This window comes from Procambarus clarkii, chromosome 31 (assembly GCF_040958095.1).
Source record: "Procambarus clarkii isolate CNS0578487 chromosome 31, FALCON_Pclarkii_2.0, whole genome shotgun sequence".
Classification (NCBI taxonomy): Eukaryota; Metazoa; Arthropoda; class Malacostraca; order Decapoda; family Cambaridae; genus Procambarus; species Procambarus clarkii.
The window spans coordinates 22,023,890-22,042,854 of record NC_091180.1 but is presented as its reverse complement, the minus strand read 5'-3'; the positions used below and the strand labels follow the sequence as shown (position 1 = coordinate 22,042,854).

Below are 18,965 nucleotides of genomic sequence, written 5' to 3'. Positions count from 1 at the left end.
GCACGGTATCACCCGCATTCAAGCAAGCCGACAAGAGCCACACAAGAGCCCACTATAGTATACAATCCTTCCTGATGGGTCACCATACTACATCAGCCAAGTGAAAAGGGCTGTGAATGGGTCATGACAGCCTGTAATTAAAATAGGCACTATTTTTCATTATCATTCCTACCCCTCTTATATTACCTGGAATAGGTGGGGGTCAAGTGTTATTAAATTAATATTTTGGTGGGTGTGGAACGGATTAATTCAATTCCCTTTATTTCTTATGGGAAAAGTCGCTTCGACTTACCATATTTCAACAATACATATGATACATCTCTGGGAAGGGATTACCGTTGTAAATCGAGGCCCCACTGTAAAGCTAAAAATCAAACTCAAATATTCCTAGGCCTAGTATAGCACATGTATTTATTATATTAGGCCTAGAAAGGTTAGATTTTGTTTTCAACATTAATACAAAAACTTTTCCAGTTTGTCAAAATTTAATAGTACCAATTTCAACTTTCTAATTACCTTTTACGTAAATATATGTACGATGATCCTCGCCATTACTACAAGTACTACCTAAACAGGAGGATGGGGCGATTACTGCCCGATTGGTCAGTGAGACTTACAAAGAGTCTCAGACATAGTATTAGCTTTGAATGACACCAATTAGGAACGTAAAGTTGCTCCCAATATCTTGGCAATCTATCTTTAAATAAATGAAAATTTTTATATGTTTGGTGCTTACGTTGTTCATTTCCTGAACACTGCTATGCAAAACATTTTGAAATTCTGTCACAAGAGACCTGCTCCAAAGCTTAACACTATTGTGCGCGCCGCAGAAATGACGTCATGCTCCGATGGGTGCGGGCAAGTGGGCGACGACACCGTAAAGTGTATACTCATTTCAGTTTTCTCACCTTAATTCTCGTGCTACGTCGTTCATTTTGGTATCATTGTGTTCGCAATAGAATACCCTACAGGGGTATATGCATACAAGGTCCAAAAGCCCACCGTGACTTCCCACAGCAAAGCCTAAAGTCGGCAAAGTTACCCGTGAGCGCGCAAAATCGGTAAAATGTGTATACTCGTTTGAATTTTCTCACCTTATTTCTCGTGCTACGTCGTTCTTTTTTGGTATCGTTGTGTTCGCAATAGAATTCTTTACAGGGGTATATGCATATAGACTAATTAATTTTCGACAGATTTGTTTATTGGGATTGATGACTTTGTGCAGATCTTCCCCATTATGTTACATTGACACCAAGTTGTTCAGCAACTTTGTCATAACCCAAGTGTATAATACATTTTTGAAATTCCTGTTTAAATTGTGTTGGACAAAGATTGGTTAGAATATGTTTGTACTAGCCCAACTGTGTCTGACAGTCAAGAAGAACTTATACTACCCTCCTCTTTCAATAAGTAACAAAATCGTATATTTATTACAGCAACTGTAATATTCCTAACTGTATCTCTTGTCTCTGGGAGAATGGGTAGACTAAATCAATGTGTTGCCATCCCTTAATAGAAATTTTATATCGACTCAACTGAAATATGAAAAAGTGAAGTTTTAACATTCAAATTATTATTACTGAATCTACAAACATACAGGACAGCAATGAGTGGATAGCTGTTAGTGGGCTGAAAATATTTCCTGGTGTGCATCCAGACACAAAGAAAACAGCACGACAATGCGCAAAACACTGTCACAAAAATTACATAAACCTTAAATATTGTTTGGAGTAAGAACAAGGAGCAGAGGTATATCAAAAGTTAATTATACAGTACAGGTCTGCATGTCTAAATTAAAATTAAATATTCATTAGAACGTGTTTTTGTCGTTGAATATAACGAGTCGATTGTCTTGTTGAATTCTAAACAAATTTCCAATATATTTAAAAATTTAAAAACTGTAGTCCTGTGGGTAAGCAAGATTTTTCAAATACAGTCCGCAAAGGGTTAACAGCAGGTTCTAGTACAGTGCTGCTGCTGGAGCACTAACTTAAAAAGGCAGCAGCTGGAGCACTAGCTACACTGCTCATAATGCTTAATTAGTGCATTAAAGCAGTTCACTGTATTATACTACTTCTTTTAGATAGATTTTTATCAATTGTATTTGTAAGGCAGAAGAAATACTTTAAATATTTACTGCCAATGTCAATACGATATTTGCATTAAGTGTATGACGTTCACTTAAATTAAGACGGTTAAAAAAAAAAATCATCTATCTACAACTGAATCGTCTAAATTAATGATGATGAGACTGAAACCCACTCTGCAAGTATGCCATTTGTGCTGTGAAAAGAGGAATCCATTTAGCTATTAGTGTAACAAAAATAAAAATTAATTATGAGATGTATAATGAGCCTACAAGGGAACAAGCCCATAATGTGTTTACTTGCTCGTGCGTTTGTCCTTGCCGAGTTTCAGAGAGGACTTGCGGTTTAACCTGAAACATAATATGTGGATAAAATTCCAATCTAAAAAAATTGTTAACCTAAGGTGCTAACTGTTAATGATTATCATTCTTTATAAAAAAAAAAAGTAATCCAGAAATACATTTAATAAGTTATTCTTATTAAATTTCATTTGTAGATTTTTAATGTAAAATTAAATTTTTTACCTCTTCCGATCATTATATTTGCTACGATAATCGCCACCTTTTGTCTTCTTCTGTTTCGTGTACTCATCCTGGAAGTCATTAGCATCTTTATCGGCTTCAGCAGCTTCTCTTTCGAGGTCGGACCAATCCATACCCGATTCTTCACTGCTTCCAAGATCTGCAGTAAAAATGTTGCAACTAGAAAACATTGACATTATCATTGGTTTATTCTGAGGGAGAAGCAGGAACTTACCCGAGATGAGGTTACTTAAGTGAAGTAGCTACGCTCTCAACCATCCAAGGTTTTAGTGAGGAGGAAATATAATCTAAAGTTAATTATAATAATATTAAGCCAAAATAAAACATTAAACCAGTAAGAGTAAATAAACCAAAATGAGCCAATGAAAAGTAACCACATGAGTGGAGATCGAAATATTACAGAAGATGGATCAATCCATAAAGCATCCACCAAGGCAGACCGGGTGGCATGAAGGCAAGTGGCAAAGAGCTGCCACCAGGCACAACACATGATGTACCCTGGCCCATCAAAAACCAAAAAAAGACCCCTCCTGAAGCCCACCTACTCATTCTTTGCCAGAAAATGAGAAGGCTGCAAATTAACAAAACACTCACCTAGGCTGAAAAAACAAATGCCCTGCCTCCAGAGAATGTGTAGCTCCTTACCCCTACAACCGAAGGCAAGCACTAACAGACAAAAACTGCCCTAAAGAAAGAATTACGAACCAAAATGGAACCATAAACTGAGGGAAAGAAATAACAAGAAGGTTCAGCCGGTGCACAAGCAGGCCAAGGTAAAGTTGACACTAAACGCAAGCAGTAGTAGCTCCGCCAATGCCAAAGGATAAGAGGTGACAGTACTGTATTAGGCACAAGATACAGGTAAAAAAAAAAAAAAAAAAAAAGCAAAACTAAAAGACAACAGGAACAGATGGAAGAATGCTGACAATGGGAGAGATTTAAGCAAAATGACTACAGAGCAACTTAATACAGCTACCAGGATGGCAAAAGCATGTGGAACACCAATTCAGCCACCTGCTAACCACAGAGACGCAATTAAAATGCATCAGAAAAACCAGACACACACAGCTGAGAATTTTGAACCAGCTAGGAATATCAATAGACCAATCTTCTAAAAAGAAGGAGAGCCGTGAGAAAATGTCTGGGTTTAGATACCATGCAATCAGCACCTAAAATAAAGACTGAGTCAGCCAGCCACCAAGTACCACCACCTTCCATTGGTAGGATTCTACCCTGGCCAGGACCCGAGCAACAACAGGGCCAGTAAGACAGGTAGGTAAAGAAACATTCACTCCAACCAGTGCAGCTGAATACCACTCATTACAAGGGACCTGATAATCTGGTAATGGAGCCTCATAGAACCGAAGGTGCCGATTGCACGCTGCCATGTTAATGATCGGTTGTCAACCATGTAAGGTTAGGTTTTGTCCACGAGTAGACCGAAATCAATTAGTTAGGTATCAATTGTCTTGCTAATGCATTAACAGCTTTGCTGCCATAAATCGAGAGTAAATTAAGCACCCATTGTACTAGAAGTCGAGTTATGAATTAACTACTGTTAAGCTTTATGCAGTGCTTCCATTGAACCACTTCTTACTACAGTACTGCCACAACTCGCACTTAAGCCTTTGGCCCTGGTGTCTCGAACACCGAAGTTGCCTATTAATCACTAAATTTAAATGCGATGAGGACCCAATGAGAAGTCCCTTAAAATACTTCATTTTATACTGGGGCGATTCCCACAACCAACATGGATCAGGACTCGGGGAAACAGGTCCGAGTGGGATCATCCCAGAATTCGTACTCAGACTGTGCACCCACGCCCTGTATGCTTTTTCGCATGTTGCTGGATTCCAACAGTGTTGTGAATTATTTGCCATACAGACATTGGTGACATTGCATGGAATTGCAGTCAGGAAATAGCAATATTAGCACAGTTGGCTAGCAACCTAAGAATATAACATTGATATTTTTGCTAAAATCTTTATGAACACTTTCGTCCGGCGGCAAAGGAAGTTGCCTCTATAATTAACTATACTTATGTCTGACGGAGACTCATTTTGCATCCAATATTAAAATATTTATTAAAATTCCATTTATTGTTCGATTATTATGGGAATAGTTTTAAAATGTGCATCTTTAGATCACAAACAATTTGATACCAAAATGAACGACGTAGTACGACCGACAATTGAGGTCAGAACACTGGAATGTTTATAAATATTTGTGTGATAATGAGCGTCCAAAATAAAAATTTAAGATTCCATTTATTGTTCGATTATTATGGTACTAATTTTATAATGTGCGCCTTTAGATTGCAAACAATTTGATACCATAACGAACGACGAAGCATGGAAATTGTGGTCAGAACTCTGGAAAGAGTATACATATTTTAGTGTGGTGCTTTCCCAGGAAACGCCAGGCCCACCTTGGGGTGGGCTGGGGAGCACACGCCGAGCGGCGCAAAGTGTTAAAATAATTTTTATGATATTTAAATGTAGACCAATTTATAGGGCTGTACATGTAACCCACTTACCCTCACTATATTCAGAATCGGATGCCTCTGAATCACCCTCAGAATAATCCTCGCTTTCCTCCTCAGATCCCAACTCTTCATCTGTAGGTGCATATGCTCCATCATCCTCAGAGTCCTCCTCCTCCTGCTCTGCTTTCTCATCATCTGAGTCAGGGTCCAAGAAAGACCAGCCTCCCTAATAAAAGTACAAAAATCTAAGTAAAAAAACTTGTACCCATCAAAATCAGTGCCCATTGCCTACTAGGAAGTAGGTAATGGGAAGTGAAGTCTAGCTCTAGAGCCTTATCTCTTGGCCAAAGAATACCTAATCAACCAGGCTGTGATTCATATGTCAGGCTGAGAGCAGCCATGTCCAACAGCCAGGTTGACCAGACGACTAAATGGGAGGCCTGGTCGGAGACTGGGCCGCGGGGCTGTTGAACCCCAGAAGCTGCACCAGGTAATTAGGACTGTAAATGGTGCATTTATGCCTTCCAACGTTCCACTACTGTCATACCTGCTCTTGAAGCTGTGAATAATAGTCGATTCCATCACACCTGGTTAAAACTAATTCCAACAGTTTACCCCTCTCAAAGCATTCAAATATTTCCTTCCATTTCTCTTGCTCATTTGTTTCTTACTTCCATATTAACTTACCTCATTCTCTTGTCCCTTACCTGGAAAAGGACATCTCTGTATATTTGTCTATTTTCAGAATCTAATATGTCTTATCAAAATTTGATAGGCATTTTGGCAATTAAAGACAATACAATCCATCCATCCTTCTCTATCATTATGAATCTTGGCATCCATACCGAGCACTATCAGGTTTGTCAGGCATGCTTCTTCCCTTTTAAGAGCATCCAGTCTTAGTTACAAAGTTACTTTCTTCAAATATTCCACAATCCTCGGGTTCATCAGTATTCTAAATGTGATATATGTCAGCAAAATACATCCCACCACAGCAAGGCTGATCTGGTAACTCCAACAGTAGAAATGTGTATATTTCCTTCTTGAAAGCTTCTACTGCTCTTCTAACAATAATTCCCATATCTGTTGGTAGGAGGTTGAAGGTCACAGGATGACCTTTTGTTACGTCCTTCTCTCACTCCAGCATGTTACAGCATGTTAATTTTATTGTGCAGGTTCGGAACTTGATCTTCCATTATTTTCCATGTGTATATTGCGTAATTGCTGAGCGGAGAATAATTTGAGTAATTTTCAAACTGCATTTCTGCTTCCCTCATGAGCTAGGACTTATTTCAGTCCCTCCTCAGTGCCTTGTTCATACTAGCATCTGCTGCTGTGCATTTTCTAAGCAGCCTTGTTTTAACCGTGTGCCTTCTTGCATTGTCAGTTGAAACATGAGTTAATCTTGTTATTCTCTTTTTATCTTTCCCATGTCCTCCTTGTATTTATGAACAAAATACTCTTATTGAATGATGCCTATCTACTCAATACAGCTGTGGTGAGTAAATAGGCCAAATGCCCTGTAAATTAAAGACAAACTTGTAAGCACAAAACTCTCAGTTCCAAAAGTAACCGAATGCATGTCGGATACCTACTTAGATTGACAAATTAACATTCAACAAATAGATAATGTTGAGATCTTGTTCATATTATTTAAGATTGAGCCGGTTCATTGCAGATGTGAATTAACATGATTCACCAGGACCGTGACAAATTGAAAAACTCGTAAACCTTTGATTCAGAAAAGAAGTGTATTTATGTTAACTCTTGTGCACAGCCAATACATGAAGATTTACAGTTACATAAAAAAAACTCATACCTGAAATTATTATTACTAAATACTTGCCAGGCACAAATATAATTAATTTGGAGGTAATGAATAGTTGGAAGGTACCATGATACGAAAATGTAATACAATAAAAAACAAGAGAAATGCCAAAGTTAAAGCATGTTTTAGGTAGCATTTGATCTACAAGACAAATCTGACCTGGCAAACCTGAATAGTACATAGCAGTGCGGAAAATCTGACATTTATACAAATTGAATACAGTACCTCATTCAATTTAACTCAAAATTGTAATAAAACTACCAATTCAGAATTTTTGTTTTGCCATACCTGATCAAAGAACCCATCAGGGTCATCAATAATTGTTTTCATGACTTTAGACCAGTTGAGTGACTGCACACCCTCAGAGTACCGAATGTCACAAGAGCTGAAAAAAGGCAAAAAAATGATAAAAGCTGTTGATTTTATTATTAAATGAAAACACATTCATCACAGTTTAGCTATTTGCAAGGCTATAAATTGAAAGATTGAAAAAAGGTTTATGACAGACTGATGATGAGTGATTATAAGGGTAGGAGAAGAAAACTTCAGAGACGAGGAGCATATGGGTAGGTGTTAATGAGCACAAGGATGTGGATCCCAAAATTTTGTGAAAAGTAGAAGGGTTAGCAATTCACGGCATTACTTCAATATTTTTTTTGACACAAATATTGTACAGTACATACATACATATTTACATAAGGCTTGTAAAGACAATGAAGAAAAACAATAACCATGAGATTGAAACACAGACCAAACTGAAACCCAAAAATTATTCTCTACAATTTTTGTATAATACCCTAACCAAGATTTTAAAAATGAAATTAATATAGCAGACTTAACATTTAATATCATGATATGAACATTAAACCAAAGATGAAAACAGAGTATATCATTTTAAAATTGAAAGACATACCAGTGCCTTAGGAATGAACCAAAATACAATATTAACACTTTGCCTGACCCGGGACGTGAGCCCAAGCACACCCAAGATTGGCCGGGCGTTTCTCGTGAGTGCACACCAGTACAAAAATGTGTACAGTATATTCTTTTTAGTTTTCTCACCTCAATTTTTGTGCTGTCATTCATTATTGTATAAAATTGTTCGCAATTGAAAGGTGAGGATTTTAGAACTAGTCCCACAATAATAAAACAATAAATGGAATTTTAACAAATATTTTCACTTTGGCTGCTTATCACCATGTAAGTATTTACACTCTTCAGTGTTCTGACCCCAATTTTTGTACTACGTCGTTTATTTTGGTATCAAAGTGTTCGGCAGAGTTTTACCTGTGAGTGCGCACCCACCACCCACATTAAAATATTTACACTTTCCAGTTTTTTCAACTCAATTTTTGTGCTACGTCGTTCATTTTTGTATCAATTGTTCACAATATAAAGGCGCGCATTAAAACTAGTCCAATAATAATCAAACGATAATTGAAATTTTAACAAATATTAATTTTGAACACAACATTCATCCACGTCCGACTTCCGTAGTAATTTATAGACAATACGTGTCCCCGCCTAACAAAAGTGTTAAATCAGGTTATGATGTGCTGAAAAATTAATAGATTACTATATTCATGCTAAAGCTTTATGAACAATTATTATAATAAGCAGGAAGTAGCTTTAGCCAAGATTTGGCTTAAAATGAACACTTACTTCAGCCACTCCTTAACATGATCAAGCATCTGCATGGGAATTGCATTGATCATAGATGTTTTTCTGGAGTAGTCCTTGAACACAAACACCATGTCAAAGTTCTTCAAGTGGAACTGAACTCGCTCAAAGTGAACCAGCTCAACTTCATCCAAAACAATAACGTACGGAGGCCACTCAGTCAAATTAACAACACAGCCTGTGAGCATAGACAAAACAGACAAAAGTCAATAAGAGATATCATAAAAACTAAAACATATGTCAATACATTAACCACTGCACTGCACAGACTGCCTTAAGGCACCCGATCAGGGGTGCACAGTGCCATATGGCACTTTTAGGTATAGAGGAGCGATTCAAAACTCCCATGGGTACACAGGGCTCACATCCTGTGCCTCAGGTCTCCTGTAAACAGATACCATCTTGAAAAAAAAATCATCAGCATCCGTGCTAGCTGTGAGAGCCTTACTGAAAACGCGACCAAGGCTGGAGGATGAAGAAACAGCTCATAGCACTGCTGTACAGCTTGGGGCCACAGCACCACTTGGTAAAGATGAATAAATGAATATATAGCGTAGTTACATGATGAGAACTATGCTTGTGGTGTCCCATCTTTCCAGCTCTATGTCATACAATGATTTGAAATTATTGACAGTTTGTGTTAAAGATGTCAGGTTTGTTTGAAAACAGACACTCAATATATGGCAGGACGATCCAGAGGTTAAATAAATTTCCAAATGTAAATTACCATTACTGAGGAATGTTTGAAATGAACTGAAAAGAAATGGTCTAGCAGCACCATTTGTCAGGTTGAACTTAGAAAAACAAAAATGAGTTTGTTAAGATATAAATTAATGAATACTGAATGGTTTCCAGATTTTTGTTTCTTAGTGTTTAAGATGTTTGGATCAGTCATTGCAGGATGCAATGGAAGTTGGGATGGGAATGGTTGGAGGTCAGTCCCAATTAGTTCATTCAAGCAGTAGTACACCGTATACTGTAGTAATATACCATACCTGAGGTAGGTTGCAAAAGCACTGTTGAACGGAAGGGAGCACCAGGGAATCCAAGTTCACGGAATGGAGTATCAAATTCTATCTGATGTTTTGTCATAGTTTCAACCTAAAAAAATAAAAATAATGATAATTAGTTCTTTACTTACCACACTTTAGTAATTGATTTAAGAAAATGGCACTTTCTCAACTTTTCAGTCAAAGATATAAAATTATAATTTTTGCTGTGATTATTTCAATGTACAGTAATTCCAATTGAATTTTCTCAGCCATTATCTTCTCCACAAGCCATAAACTCTGCCTTACACAACCCTCAACCTTTTTTATAATTCAAGTGAATACATTATAACTTAATTATGCTGTTTGATTAACTGCTTTTATGGTAATTACTCTTTCTCCTCTCCCACTAAACCTGAACCACCATGACAACTGCTCCTCAAAACAACCAGTCCTAGAACCGACAAGAAGAAAATCTAAGTACAAAAAAAATTGAACAATTTATTGAAAAAATGTGTCTGAATTAAGACCACATGTATATGATACGTGAGAGGCCTACAAGGCCCTTCACCACCACCACCCCACGAACCAGACAAATTGGATGGGGAGGCATCAGCCTAAAATGCACGAATCTCATAATTTTTAATATACCAAGCATATGTCCCATCTTCCAGATAACATTGCAGCAGCATCACAAAACCAATACCATCACACTTGAGCAAAGTACAGTACCTGTATTTACAGTAGCCCCCTGGCCATCTCGCACACCGAGTCAATCAGATCGTATTCGTCAGGATTGAGACCACAAACTTGGTTACCAGAACACTAATCGTGTACAGATAACAGTACTAGAACTCTGTCTCATACCTACTGTGTATTAAAACTTCCCAACATTCCAGAATTCTTTCACACGATCTTAAAGTTATGAATGTTTACCATTCTCATTGTACAATATATGAGCAATTCCTAAGGCATCATCTCTTGCCTTTCTTCTATTGTTAAAGGTTTCTCTTAGCCTGGCCTCATTACTCATACCTGATCTCTAATATTAATTTAACCATCTGACTGAGATTATAAGATATAAATAATAATTTTTGCATTTTATTTAATGGCTCAATTTTATAGTAGAAAACACGTCCCATTTCCAAACGGAAAGCACAGCCCATTTCCTAACCGAACGGAAACCACGGCCTATATCCTAACAACAGAACACAGCCCAATTTTCTAACAGAAAACAGCCCAATTTTCAGATTTGGAACCAGTCCCTCTAATATCTTCCCCCATGTAGATTATTATGTAACTCTCATGCCTATGCTCTAGAGAATACAGATAGTATTCTATACGTAATAATTTTTCTCTTTTCTCTCTGGCTCAAATGAGCTTCCATCATCCACCTAAGTCCACCTTATGTATTCTTAATAGTTTATATACAATAATCATTCCTCTCCCATGCTTCTCTCCTATAGAAATGTTAGAATGAGATCACTTAACCTGTCCTCTTAGTTTAGACACTACCATTATTGCAAACTTTTGTGCATCTTCAATTTACTTTTTGCCTTCACTACCTGCACATTTCACGATGGTGCTGAATATTGTATGGTTACGTTTCCAACATTGTCTCATCATGTATGCATATTATATTTCTAACATACATTAATTTTGCATCCTTTTCCAATATTCTTACCTTGGCGACCCACACGGCTCCCCCCATATACTATAATCATTAAACAAACGTAACTAGCATACACCTAATAACACCAACTACAAGATCAATGCTGCAAAATACAAAGACAATCAATAAACAATAGTAGCTACAGCAATTGTTAAAATATACTAAATGAACTACTAGTCTCACCATTATTCAATGAAGTTACTCACCTTCTCTGTAAAGCTCTTGAAGGCAGAGGTTAGTTTATGGCGCAGTTCTCTCTCTGCCTGCTCAGCTGACAGATCATCACGGTCATGCATGTGTTGGTGTTTACCCAGATCTGTAGTTATTTCACCAACCTCAGTGTAAAATTGTACATCAATATGTTTCTTCTTGCCAAACATAATTGCATGCTGGAAAAAAAAGAGAAGGTATAAGTGACAATTTACAAAGAGCAATATTTTATATACTGTAAATTTTTTGATTATCTAGATACAGAACCATCACCCTCATCGAAATAACGTGTGCCAGCATTCGTTCGGTTATTAACCCTTAAACTGCGCATGGCGTATATATACGCAATGAGTAACATGTCCCACGGTGCACATGGCGTACATATACGCCATAGGGTGCCAGGAACGATTCAAATGGCCCGCGGCTACACAGGGTTCACATTAGCTTCCTCAGGGCTCTTGTAAACAGACGCCATTTTTTTTTTAAATCGTGGGCAATATTCTCAGGTGAGAGGGGCGCAGTACCGTTAGAACAACCAAGGTTGGCGCATGCAGCATGAGCGAACAGCATTGCTGTTCAGCTTGTGACCACAGCATCGCCGAAAAATGTCAAAATAAATATATAATTGCTATTATTTAACGATGACAATATTACAGGTGACCCCTGACTGTGATATAAATATCCAGGGTTGTGATAATAGCAGGATTGTTGTAATAATTAGCGCTGTGGAAGGAGTGATGCTGAGGGACGGAGGGAGATTGCATCGTTTACTGACTGTGTGGTCACCTGTTATTGTCTGCATTCACCATACCAGCTCAGTGGTTCTCTATGGTGAACACAAATATAGATACTTATATATAATGTGTGTATTAGTGTAATAACAGCAAAAGGATTATGCTGGGAGGAGCAATTTGGGTGACGGAGGTGACGTCGTCTGCATGATTTGTCTGGCTGTGCAGAGGGAGGCCACTATGCTCTTTAGGCACTCTACAAGCTTAGGTGTACAGTTACGGTGCATACAACATGTATATACTTATATGTGTATATAGTGTAATAACTCTGCAAACAGTATTGTTGAGGGAGAAAGTTTAGTGCTTGTGACCTTGAGTAAGTGAGGCAGCCGCCACCTGACTGTGTATAACGACGACTCTTAGTGCCTGAACTAATGTATATGGTGTAATGACAGCAAAAGGAGTATGTTGGGAGGAGCCATTTTGGTGAGGGAGGGAGGAGAGTCAGCCGACTGTGTGGCGACCTCTGTTATTGTCTGAACTCACCATACCAGCTTAGTTGTACAGTTGTGTGAACAAAATGTGTACTTGTATATAAAACATCTGTATATAGTGCATAGAAGCAAAAACAGTATGGTGAAGGAGGAATGTTGGCAAATGAGGTATTGGTGAGGGAGGGAAGGTGGTGCCGGTTGCCGGCTGGTGTGTGGCGACCACTCTTGTTTTGACTCACCATACCAACTAAGTGGTTCGTTATGTTGAACAAAACATGCAGATACTTGAATATAACCTGTGTATATAGCATAATAACAGCACAACTATGTCTATTGTTTTATGAACATAATTGAATCACTATATGCTCACCATACTTTTGAGTATAGCAATGGTTCACACACTATATTATATATCACACTACACATTATTGAATAATATTACTGCAAAAAACTAAGAAAAAATCAATTGGAGACATTGAAATAATTAGGTAATATCTTGTGACAACTCCCGCCTGACAGCTCGGGCGGAGCCGACCACCTCCGACGATTGCTCTGTCAGCGCCTCAAATTTGCCAGACTTCCGTGCCCTATTGAGGCCAAAATATGTCACCTATGATCCCCCCCTCCCCCCCACGAATGAATATTTGCTTCATCCAACAACTAATTTTTAACATCAATCTGTATATTTTTTCTTCTTACCATAACCATTAAGCAATTTCAGCTGGATGTGCATTACCAATTATCAACCTACACTGTTCTCAAATGTTTATGGATAAAGAACATATGCCTTTATATAATGAACAAAAACCAATAACATTTCCACTACAAACTCACCCGAAGATGGAAATGAAGTAGAATAATCATTTCCCCCTCACAAGGCTGGAAGAAAGCATTCTTGATGTTGTTGTAGAGAATGTCTACTTTATCGCCACGGACGCTTGTGTATCTGAGGCGGTGTAATGGTTATTATTGTATAGTAAAATGTTAAGTAATCCAATATACAATTTAGTCTAAATCTAGCCTAGAAAATAATCCAAAAAATTTATTTCCTAAACAAATTTCCATCACAATGTGATCGAGTGCAAAAAATGTGAGAATTCAGAGACAATTCTATAAGAAATGTTCATGAGATGAGAAAATTTAATTCAAAATGATCTGCTACCAGAAGTCTTGGCCAAACATCCCCAGTTTGCTAACTGTAGGTAGTGAGTGATTGTAACCTATCCACCGCTGCCCACTAGATGGGGGGCGGTGTGCAGGACAAACACATCAATTGTGACACTAGCTCTCCACATATGTCAGTTGCTTAATTTAGACTTTAGATTTAATTTGTACCTGTTGTCGGTCTCAAGCCTATTATTGATGTGACAATGTGTAATAAATTTTGTAACTATCTCATCAACACTAACATGGTTAACTAAATGAATTTTGGGGTTCAGTCCCTGACCCCATTATGTGCCTCTGTAACCCTTTCCATTACTGCCTACAGGATGGGTATGGGGTGGATAATAAATAAACTAAACTAAAATATGACCAGGCTAAAAATAATTACACACACCACCCCTTATATCTAGGTACTTTCCCAAAAATCCTATGTAAATGCAAACAATATATATTTAATTTAAATTAACAAGCCTGTTCAGCTGAAAGTAACCAAGTCCACAATTTATGTCAAAGCCAAAAGAGCACTTGGCCTACAAAATATTTTTTTGAGAAATGGTTACTAACCTGAAACCATTTGTATGAGCTTCTAATGTGCCATTTATTCTCTTCTGCACAATATTTGGACGAATATATAGATCCTTTAACTTTGGATTAGATTTGTTATTGGAGACAATAAGTGTGTCTTGTTTTACTAGATCTTCTTTCTCCTTTTCCTCTGCCTCTCGCGTCTTGAACTTCTTCTGCACCTCCTTGATGAGTCGAAATGCTGTGTTCAGGTTAGAAGATGGGGCCGAGAACTCTCCAGGTTCCTTAGTATTTGTACTACGATAGGTACTGATGAAAAAAAGGAAAAACTTTTTAATCCAGACATAAAAGTTGCACATACTATACTACTGCAAATAAAAGGCTTAAAAAGTGAGCAAAATGTAAATTAGAGCCGTCTCCTAGCTATTGTATCCAGTGCATTTATACCGCCTGATGGTTCATCACTCATACTTGTTCTCAAAGCTGTGCATTGTCATTGCTTCAAAATCATCTAGCTCATTTTACTTTCTTTTACAACCTTCACAGAATGAGAGTACAGTATTTCCTTTGAGATACTGTACTTTAAAGTACAGTAAAGATACTGTACTTTACAATTTCCATATACAGTACTTACACTTCTTTTAAAAACACAGCATCTGGGTTTGGGAATACACCGTCACTTTTGCCAATGCTAGAGCCCGGATGGAAGAAGTTTATTCGCAAATATGTGTAATCTCCCTCCACACTCTGAGATATATTCTTGATCATCGAGATGTGGAATGGAACTGGCATGCCGTAAATTGGTAGAATCAAAGTTTCGTATTTTCGGTCTGAAAGGAGATAATTGTAATTAATTAAACAAAACGATAAGACTGCACAAAACCTCTGAGCATGGATGTCAGCCCAAGTCATTATGAAACAATACTGTTTTAATTTTGATTTATGGTATTTTATATTCAAAACTCACCAACAAAGATCTTGAGTTCAGATATTTCAGGTTCCTTGGGTATGAGGTTGGATGATCGATAGGACACTGTAGATTTGCGCACTTTCTGATCCTCTTTTTTTCCTTTAAGCAATGCTAAGCGTTCTTTGGCTGCCTCGTTCATCGATACTGCCAATTCCTTTTGATGTTGTTTGCGTTTTTCCTCTGTCGATTGTTCTGACTATAAAAACAAATATTCAGTTAGTTTCAATGTGTGATTCACTGCAAACATATATTTCCCATGCAGCCTGTCCTCAAACAAAGGCCAAAGTCTATTCCATGTACCCACCAAGCACTATGAATAAAAACAGTTTACACACGACTCAACTATTATTAACATCTTTATTGACAAAATTATAATTTTGCTTAATCTGAGGATTTCAATTATATCTTATTAAAGTGAGGATAATACTGGTATTCACTGTCACACAGGACAGAGGGTCATACACAAGACAATACGTCTGAACTGTAGGCTGAAGTACATATATATCATGGTTACAATGTTTAAATGTATGAATATGTGAAAGCAACTTTCTATTGTGCATTGCCACACAAGGGCAAGGATGGGTTCATAAGTGATGCAGCTTAAAAGTAATATTCATAAAAATTGTTCTTCATTCTTTAAAATGGACAAGCAGATTTTGGATAAATTGTTAGGATGTCGTCCAGAAAACCTGAGTCAATGAAATAGTTACACAATTGGTGATACAATAGGTCAGGAGGTCTGAAGTCTTTTACAGTTTCACAATCAACAATATAGTGTTCTAGTGAAAGCATTAAAGGTTTACCACAGAGTTTACAATCTGAATATTCTGGTAGTGGCTCAGCCTCACTAACCTGTCAGATGTGCCTATAGCCAAGCCGAATTTGCGTATGACTATATCGCATTGCCTGGTCCGGTTACTGTGCTGACCATACAAGTACCTATTATTACAAATGTTGTCATAGCTTTTAATACTGCAGCTTTCAGGTCTCTGAGCATTTCTTAAGTTCTTCTAAATCTGAATTAATTTCTTTAATTTGTATGTTTCTAATAATTGCATTAGATAGTTCAAGGTCATAATCAATGACTCACAACTGATGATGTTTAAACACTTCTTGAACAAATGCTCCGCTGGCGACTTTTGTTTGAACCACAATGTTGTAAATGCTTCACCCACATACTACAAATACAACTAATCGCCAACTGAACCTAAACACCTAACCTAACCAATGCCTAAATATGCACAGAATGCTAATATATAACAATGTTAATATACATGTGAAAATTCCTGGTTTGAATGAACAGGTCAAAATTTATGAACGAGTCTTTGAGGTCGACTGCTGGATGGAATGGACTTGGTATGAGTTTTCCCATGACACACAAGGTGTAACTTCCACCACTTCTCTTCAACCACATTTTTTTTTAAACAAGTTGTTTAAGAGTATTACATATTAAAAAATATCATGGAACATTTTATTTTTGTTTCAAGGGCATATTTGTGCCATAATTTTAATCAATACGATTATTTATGAAAACAACAATTAACCCTTAAACTGCGCAACACATTATATGAATTGCTCACCACATATGATGTGTGGGTGTACCGTGCAAGATCTAAACGTTTCGCGGCTACACGGGGGTTCACATCAGCTTTCTCAGCGCTCTCGTAAACATACGCCATATTTTTAAATCGTGGGTGACATTCCGGATGCGAGAGCCTCGGTACTGACTGAGCAACCAGGGTTGGTGTACGCAGCATGAGCTAACAGCATTGTTGTTCAGCTTGTGACCACAGCATCGCCTAAAAATGTCTAAATATTTATGTAACTGGTATTATTTAGCAATGATAGTATTACAGAAGACCCCCGACTGATAAAAATTACCAGGATTTTGATAATAGTAGGATTGTTGTGATAATTAGCACTGTGCTGTATGGTGGGAGGAGTAATGCTGAGGGAAGGAGAGAGGGAGATGGCGTCGTCTGCTGGCTGGTGTGGCCACCTGTTGTTTATACTCAATGCCAGCTCAGTGGTTCTCTATGGTGAACACAAATGTAGATACTTGTATATAACATGTGTATTAGTGTAATAACAGCAAAAGGATTATGTTGGGAGGAGCCATTTGAGTGACGGAGGTGGCGTCGTCTGCATAGCTTGTCTAGCTGAGTAGAGGGTGGCCACTATGTTCTTTGGGCACCATACCAGCATCGATACTATAACTCAAGTTTTCAATAACACATCTTTACCTCATTATGAAGCAAGAGCAATGTCAAATTAAATAAACTTTACTATTCAGAACATCAACTGATCAGCAAGCTAAACCATTTGGAATTTTACACACAACAAATGAGATTTATCATTTAACCCCATCTTGGAAATACAGTACAGTAATATCTCATGATTAAAAGTGTGACAAGTTTTCCCTGCTAAATTGCTTTCCCTGCTTATATCTAGTAGTCCAGCTCCGCATCACAACCGAGTCTTGCAGATGCAATCAACAATATCATAATAACTATGTAGCAGTGTTCTTGGGCTATAATACTGCTCCACGACTGGTATCCAGGGATTGGAGGAAACCTTTATCACAAAATAAGTAAGTGGTTATTCAAATGTAAGAAACATAATAACTGCAGTGCTGAACTGCTAACTTTAACAATTTATATTAAAACTGTAAAACTATTAAATAACCAACACAAATTTATCTTGAATTGTGTCATTACATGATACTTATTAATGTTAAACACAGTTTCCATTATAAACTTAGAATATATATACCAACTTAAAATATAAAGTGTAAAGAAGCTGGCAATAAATCAGCAAGACAACACCAGCACCTGTTTAGTCAGCAGTGAATGTTGAACTTTGGAAAATTTATTCTCTTCTTTAACAATTAAACATGTCTACTCATATTTTAGTTATCTTATCAAACTTTTTCTCGAAACTATGGATAGATGTGGCAGCCACATCTTTTCCCAAGGCCTTCCACTTGCTTACCACTCACACTGCATACAAGCATTTTCTTACATCTTTGACTAATTTGTCCTATTATCCTTCATTTAGCAAAGATTGTCCCTATTGGAATTTTGTTTACTCATTACATCACCTCTGGTCTGTCTCACTCATCTATAGTTATTAGAATTCTTTTTACTTAATGCTCTATATCCATCAATACGTAAACCTCTTTCAAAGCTGTGGATTAAGTTGGCCATCACCATCACCTCTGCTTCCACCCCAATCTACACATTAACTATTTGCAAGTAAAAAAAAATTTCTTGCATCCCTTTGGTCCACTGTATCTCCAGGTTCCACTTCTGCCCATTCATTTTATTTCCTCTTAAAGTTAAAACAGACTGTCCTTCACCATGTCCCTGTACACTGTGACCATGTTCTCCATGATTGTTTTCTAGTGATTGCTGGTTAAACTTTTTTTGTTGTTGTTGTCCTCAAAGCACAGATCTCATATTTCTGGTACAAGTGGCAAATCTCTGGTCTTGACTTGTGCACTTTCAGGCTCACCTCGCCTCGTTGCATCTCGTTCTTTTAATTTTAGCTTCCATCACTCAAGTCAACTTAACTGCCAATCAAGTTTTG

The 18,965-nt window shown here is 37.5% G+C and overlaps 1 protein-coding gene across 2 annotated transcripts in view; it reads right to left on the bottom strand.

Annotated features, from left to right (window-relative positions):
* The window catches only part of dre4 (SPT16 homolog, facilitates chromatin remodeling subunit dre4), a 50,848-nt gene that overhangs the window by 13,700 nt on the left and 18,183 nt on the right, over positions 1 to 18,965 (bottom strand). Inside the window, exons 12-22 of one of the 2 annotated variants that reach the window (XM_045743301.2) lie at positions 15,375 to 15,573; positions 15,042 to 15,237; positions 14,447 to 14,716; positions 13,553 to 13,664; positions 11,490 to 11,672; positions 9,618 to 9,723; positions 8,605 to 8,800; positions 7,231 to 7,327; positions 5,166 to 5,340; positions 2,612 to 2,768; positions 2,387 to 2,437 (exon numbers count right to left, since the gene is read on the bottom strand). In XM_045743301.2, coding sequence (XP_045599257.1) covers positions 2,387 to 2,437; positions 2,612 to 2,768; positions 5,166 to 5,340; positions 7,231 to 7,327; positions 8,605 to 8,800; positions 9,618 to 9,723; positions 11,490 to 11,672; positions 13,553 to 13,664; positions 14,447 to 14,716; positions 15,042 to 15,237; positions 15,375 to 15,573 — 1,742 coding nt within the window. The remainder of the gene's footprint in view (positions 1 to 2,386; positions 2,438 to 2,611; positions 2,769 to 5,165; positions 5,341 to 7,230; positions 7,328 to 8,604; positions 8,801 to 9,617; positions 9,724 to 11,489; positions 11,673 to 13,552; positions 13,665 to 14,446; positions 14,717 to 15,041; positions 15,238 to 15,374; positions 15,574 to 18,965) is intronic. The other variant, XM_069334507.1, reaches the window with a different exon arrangement.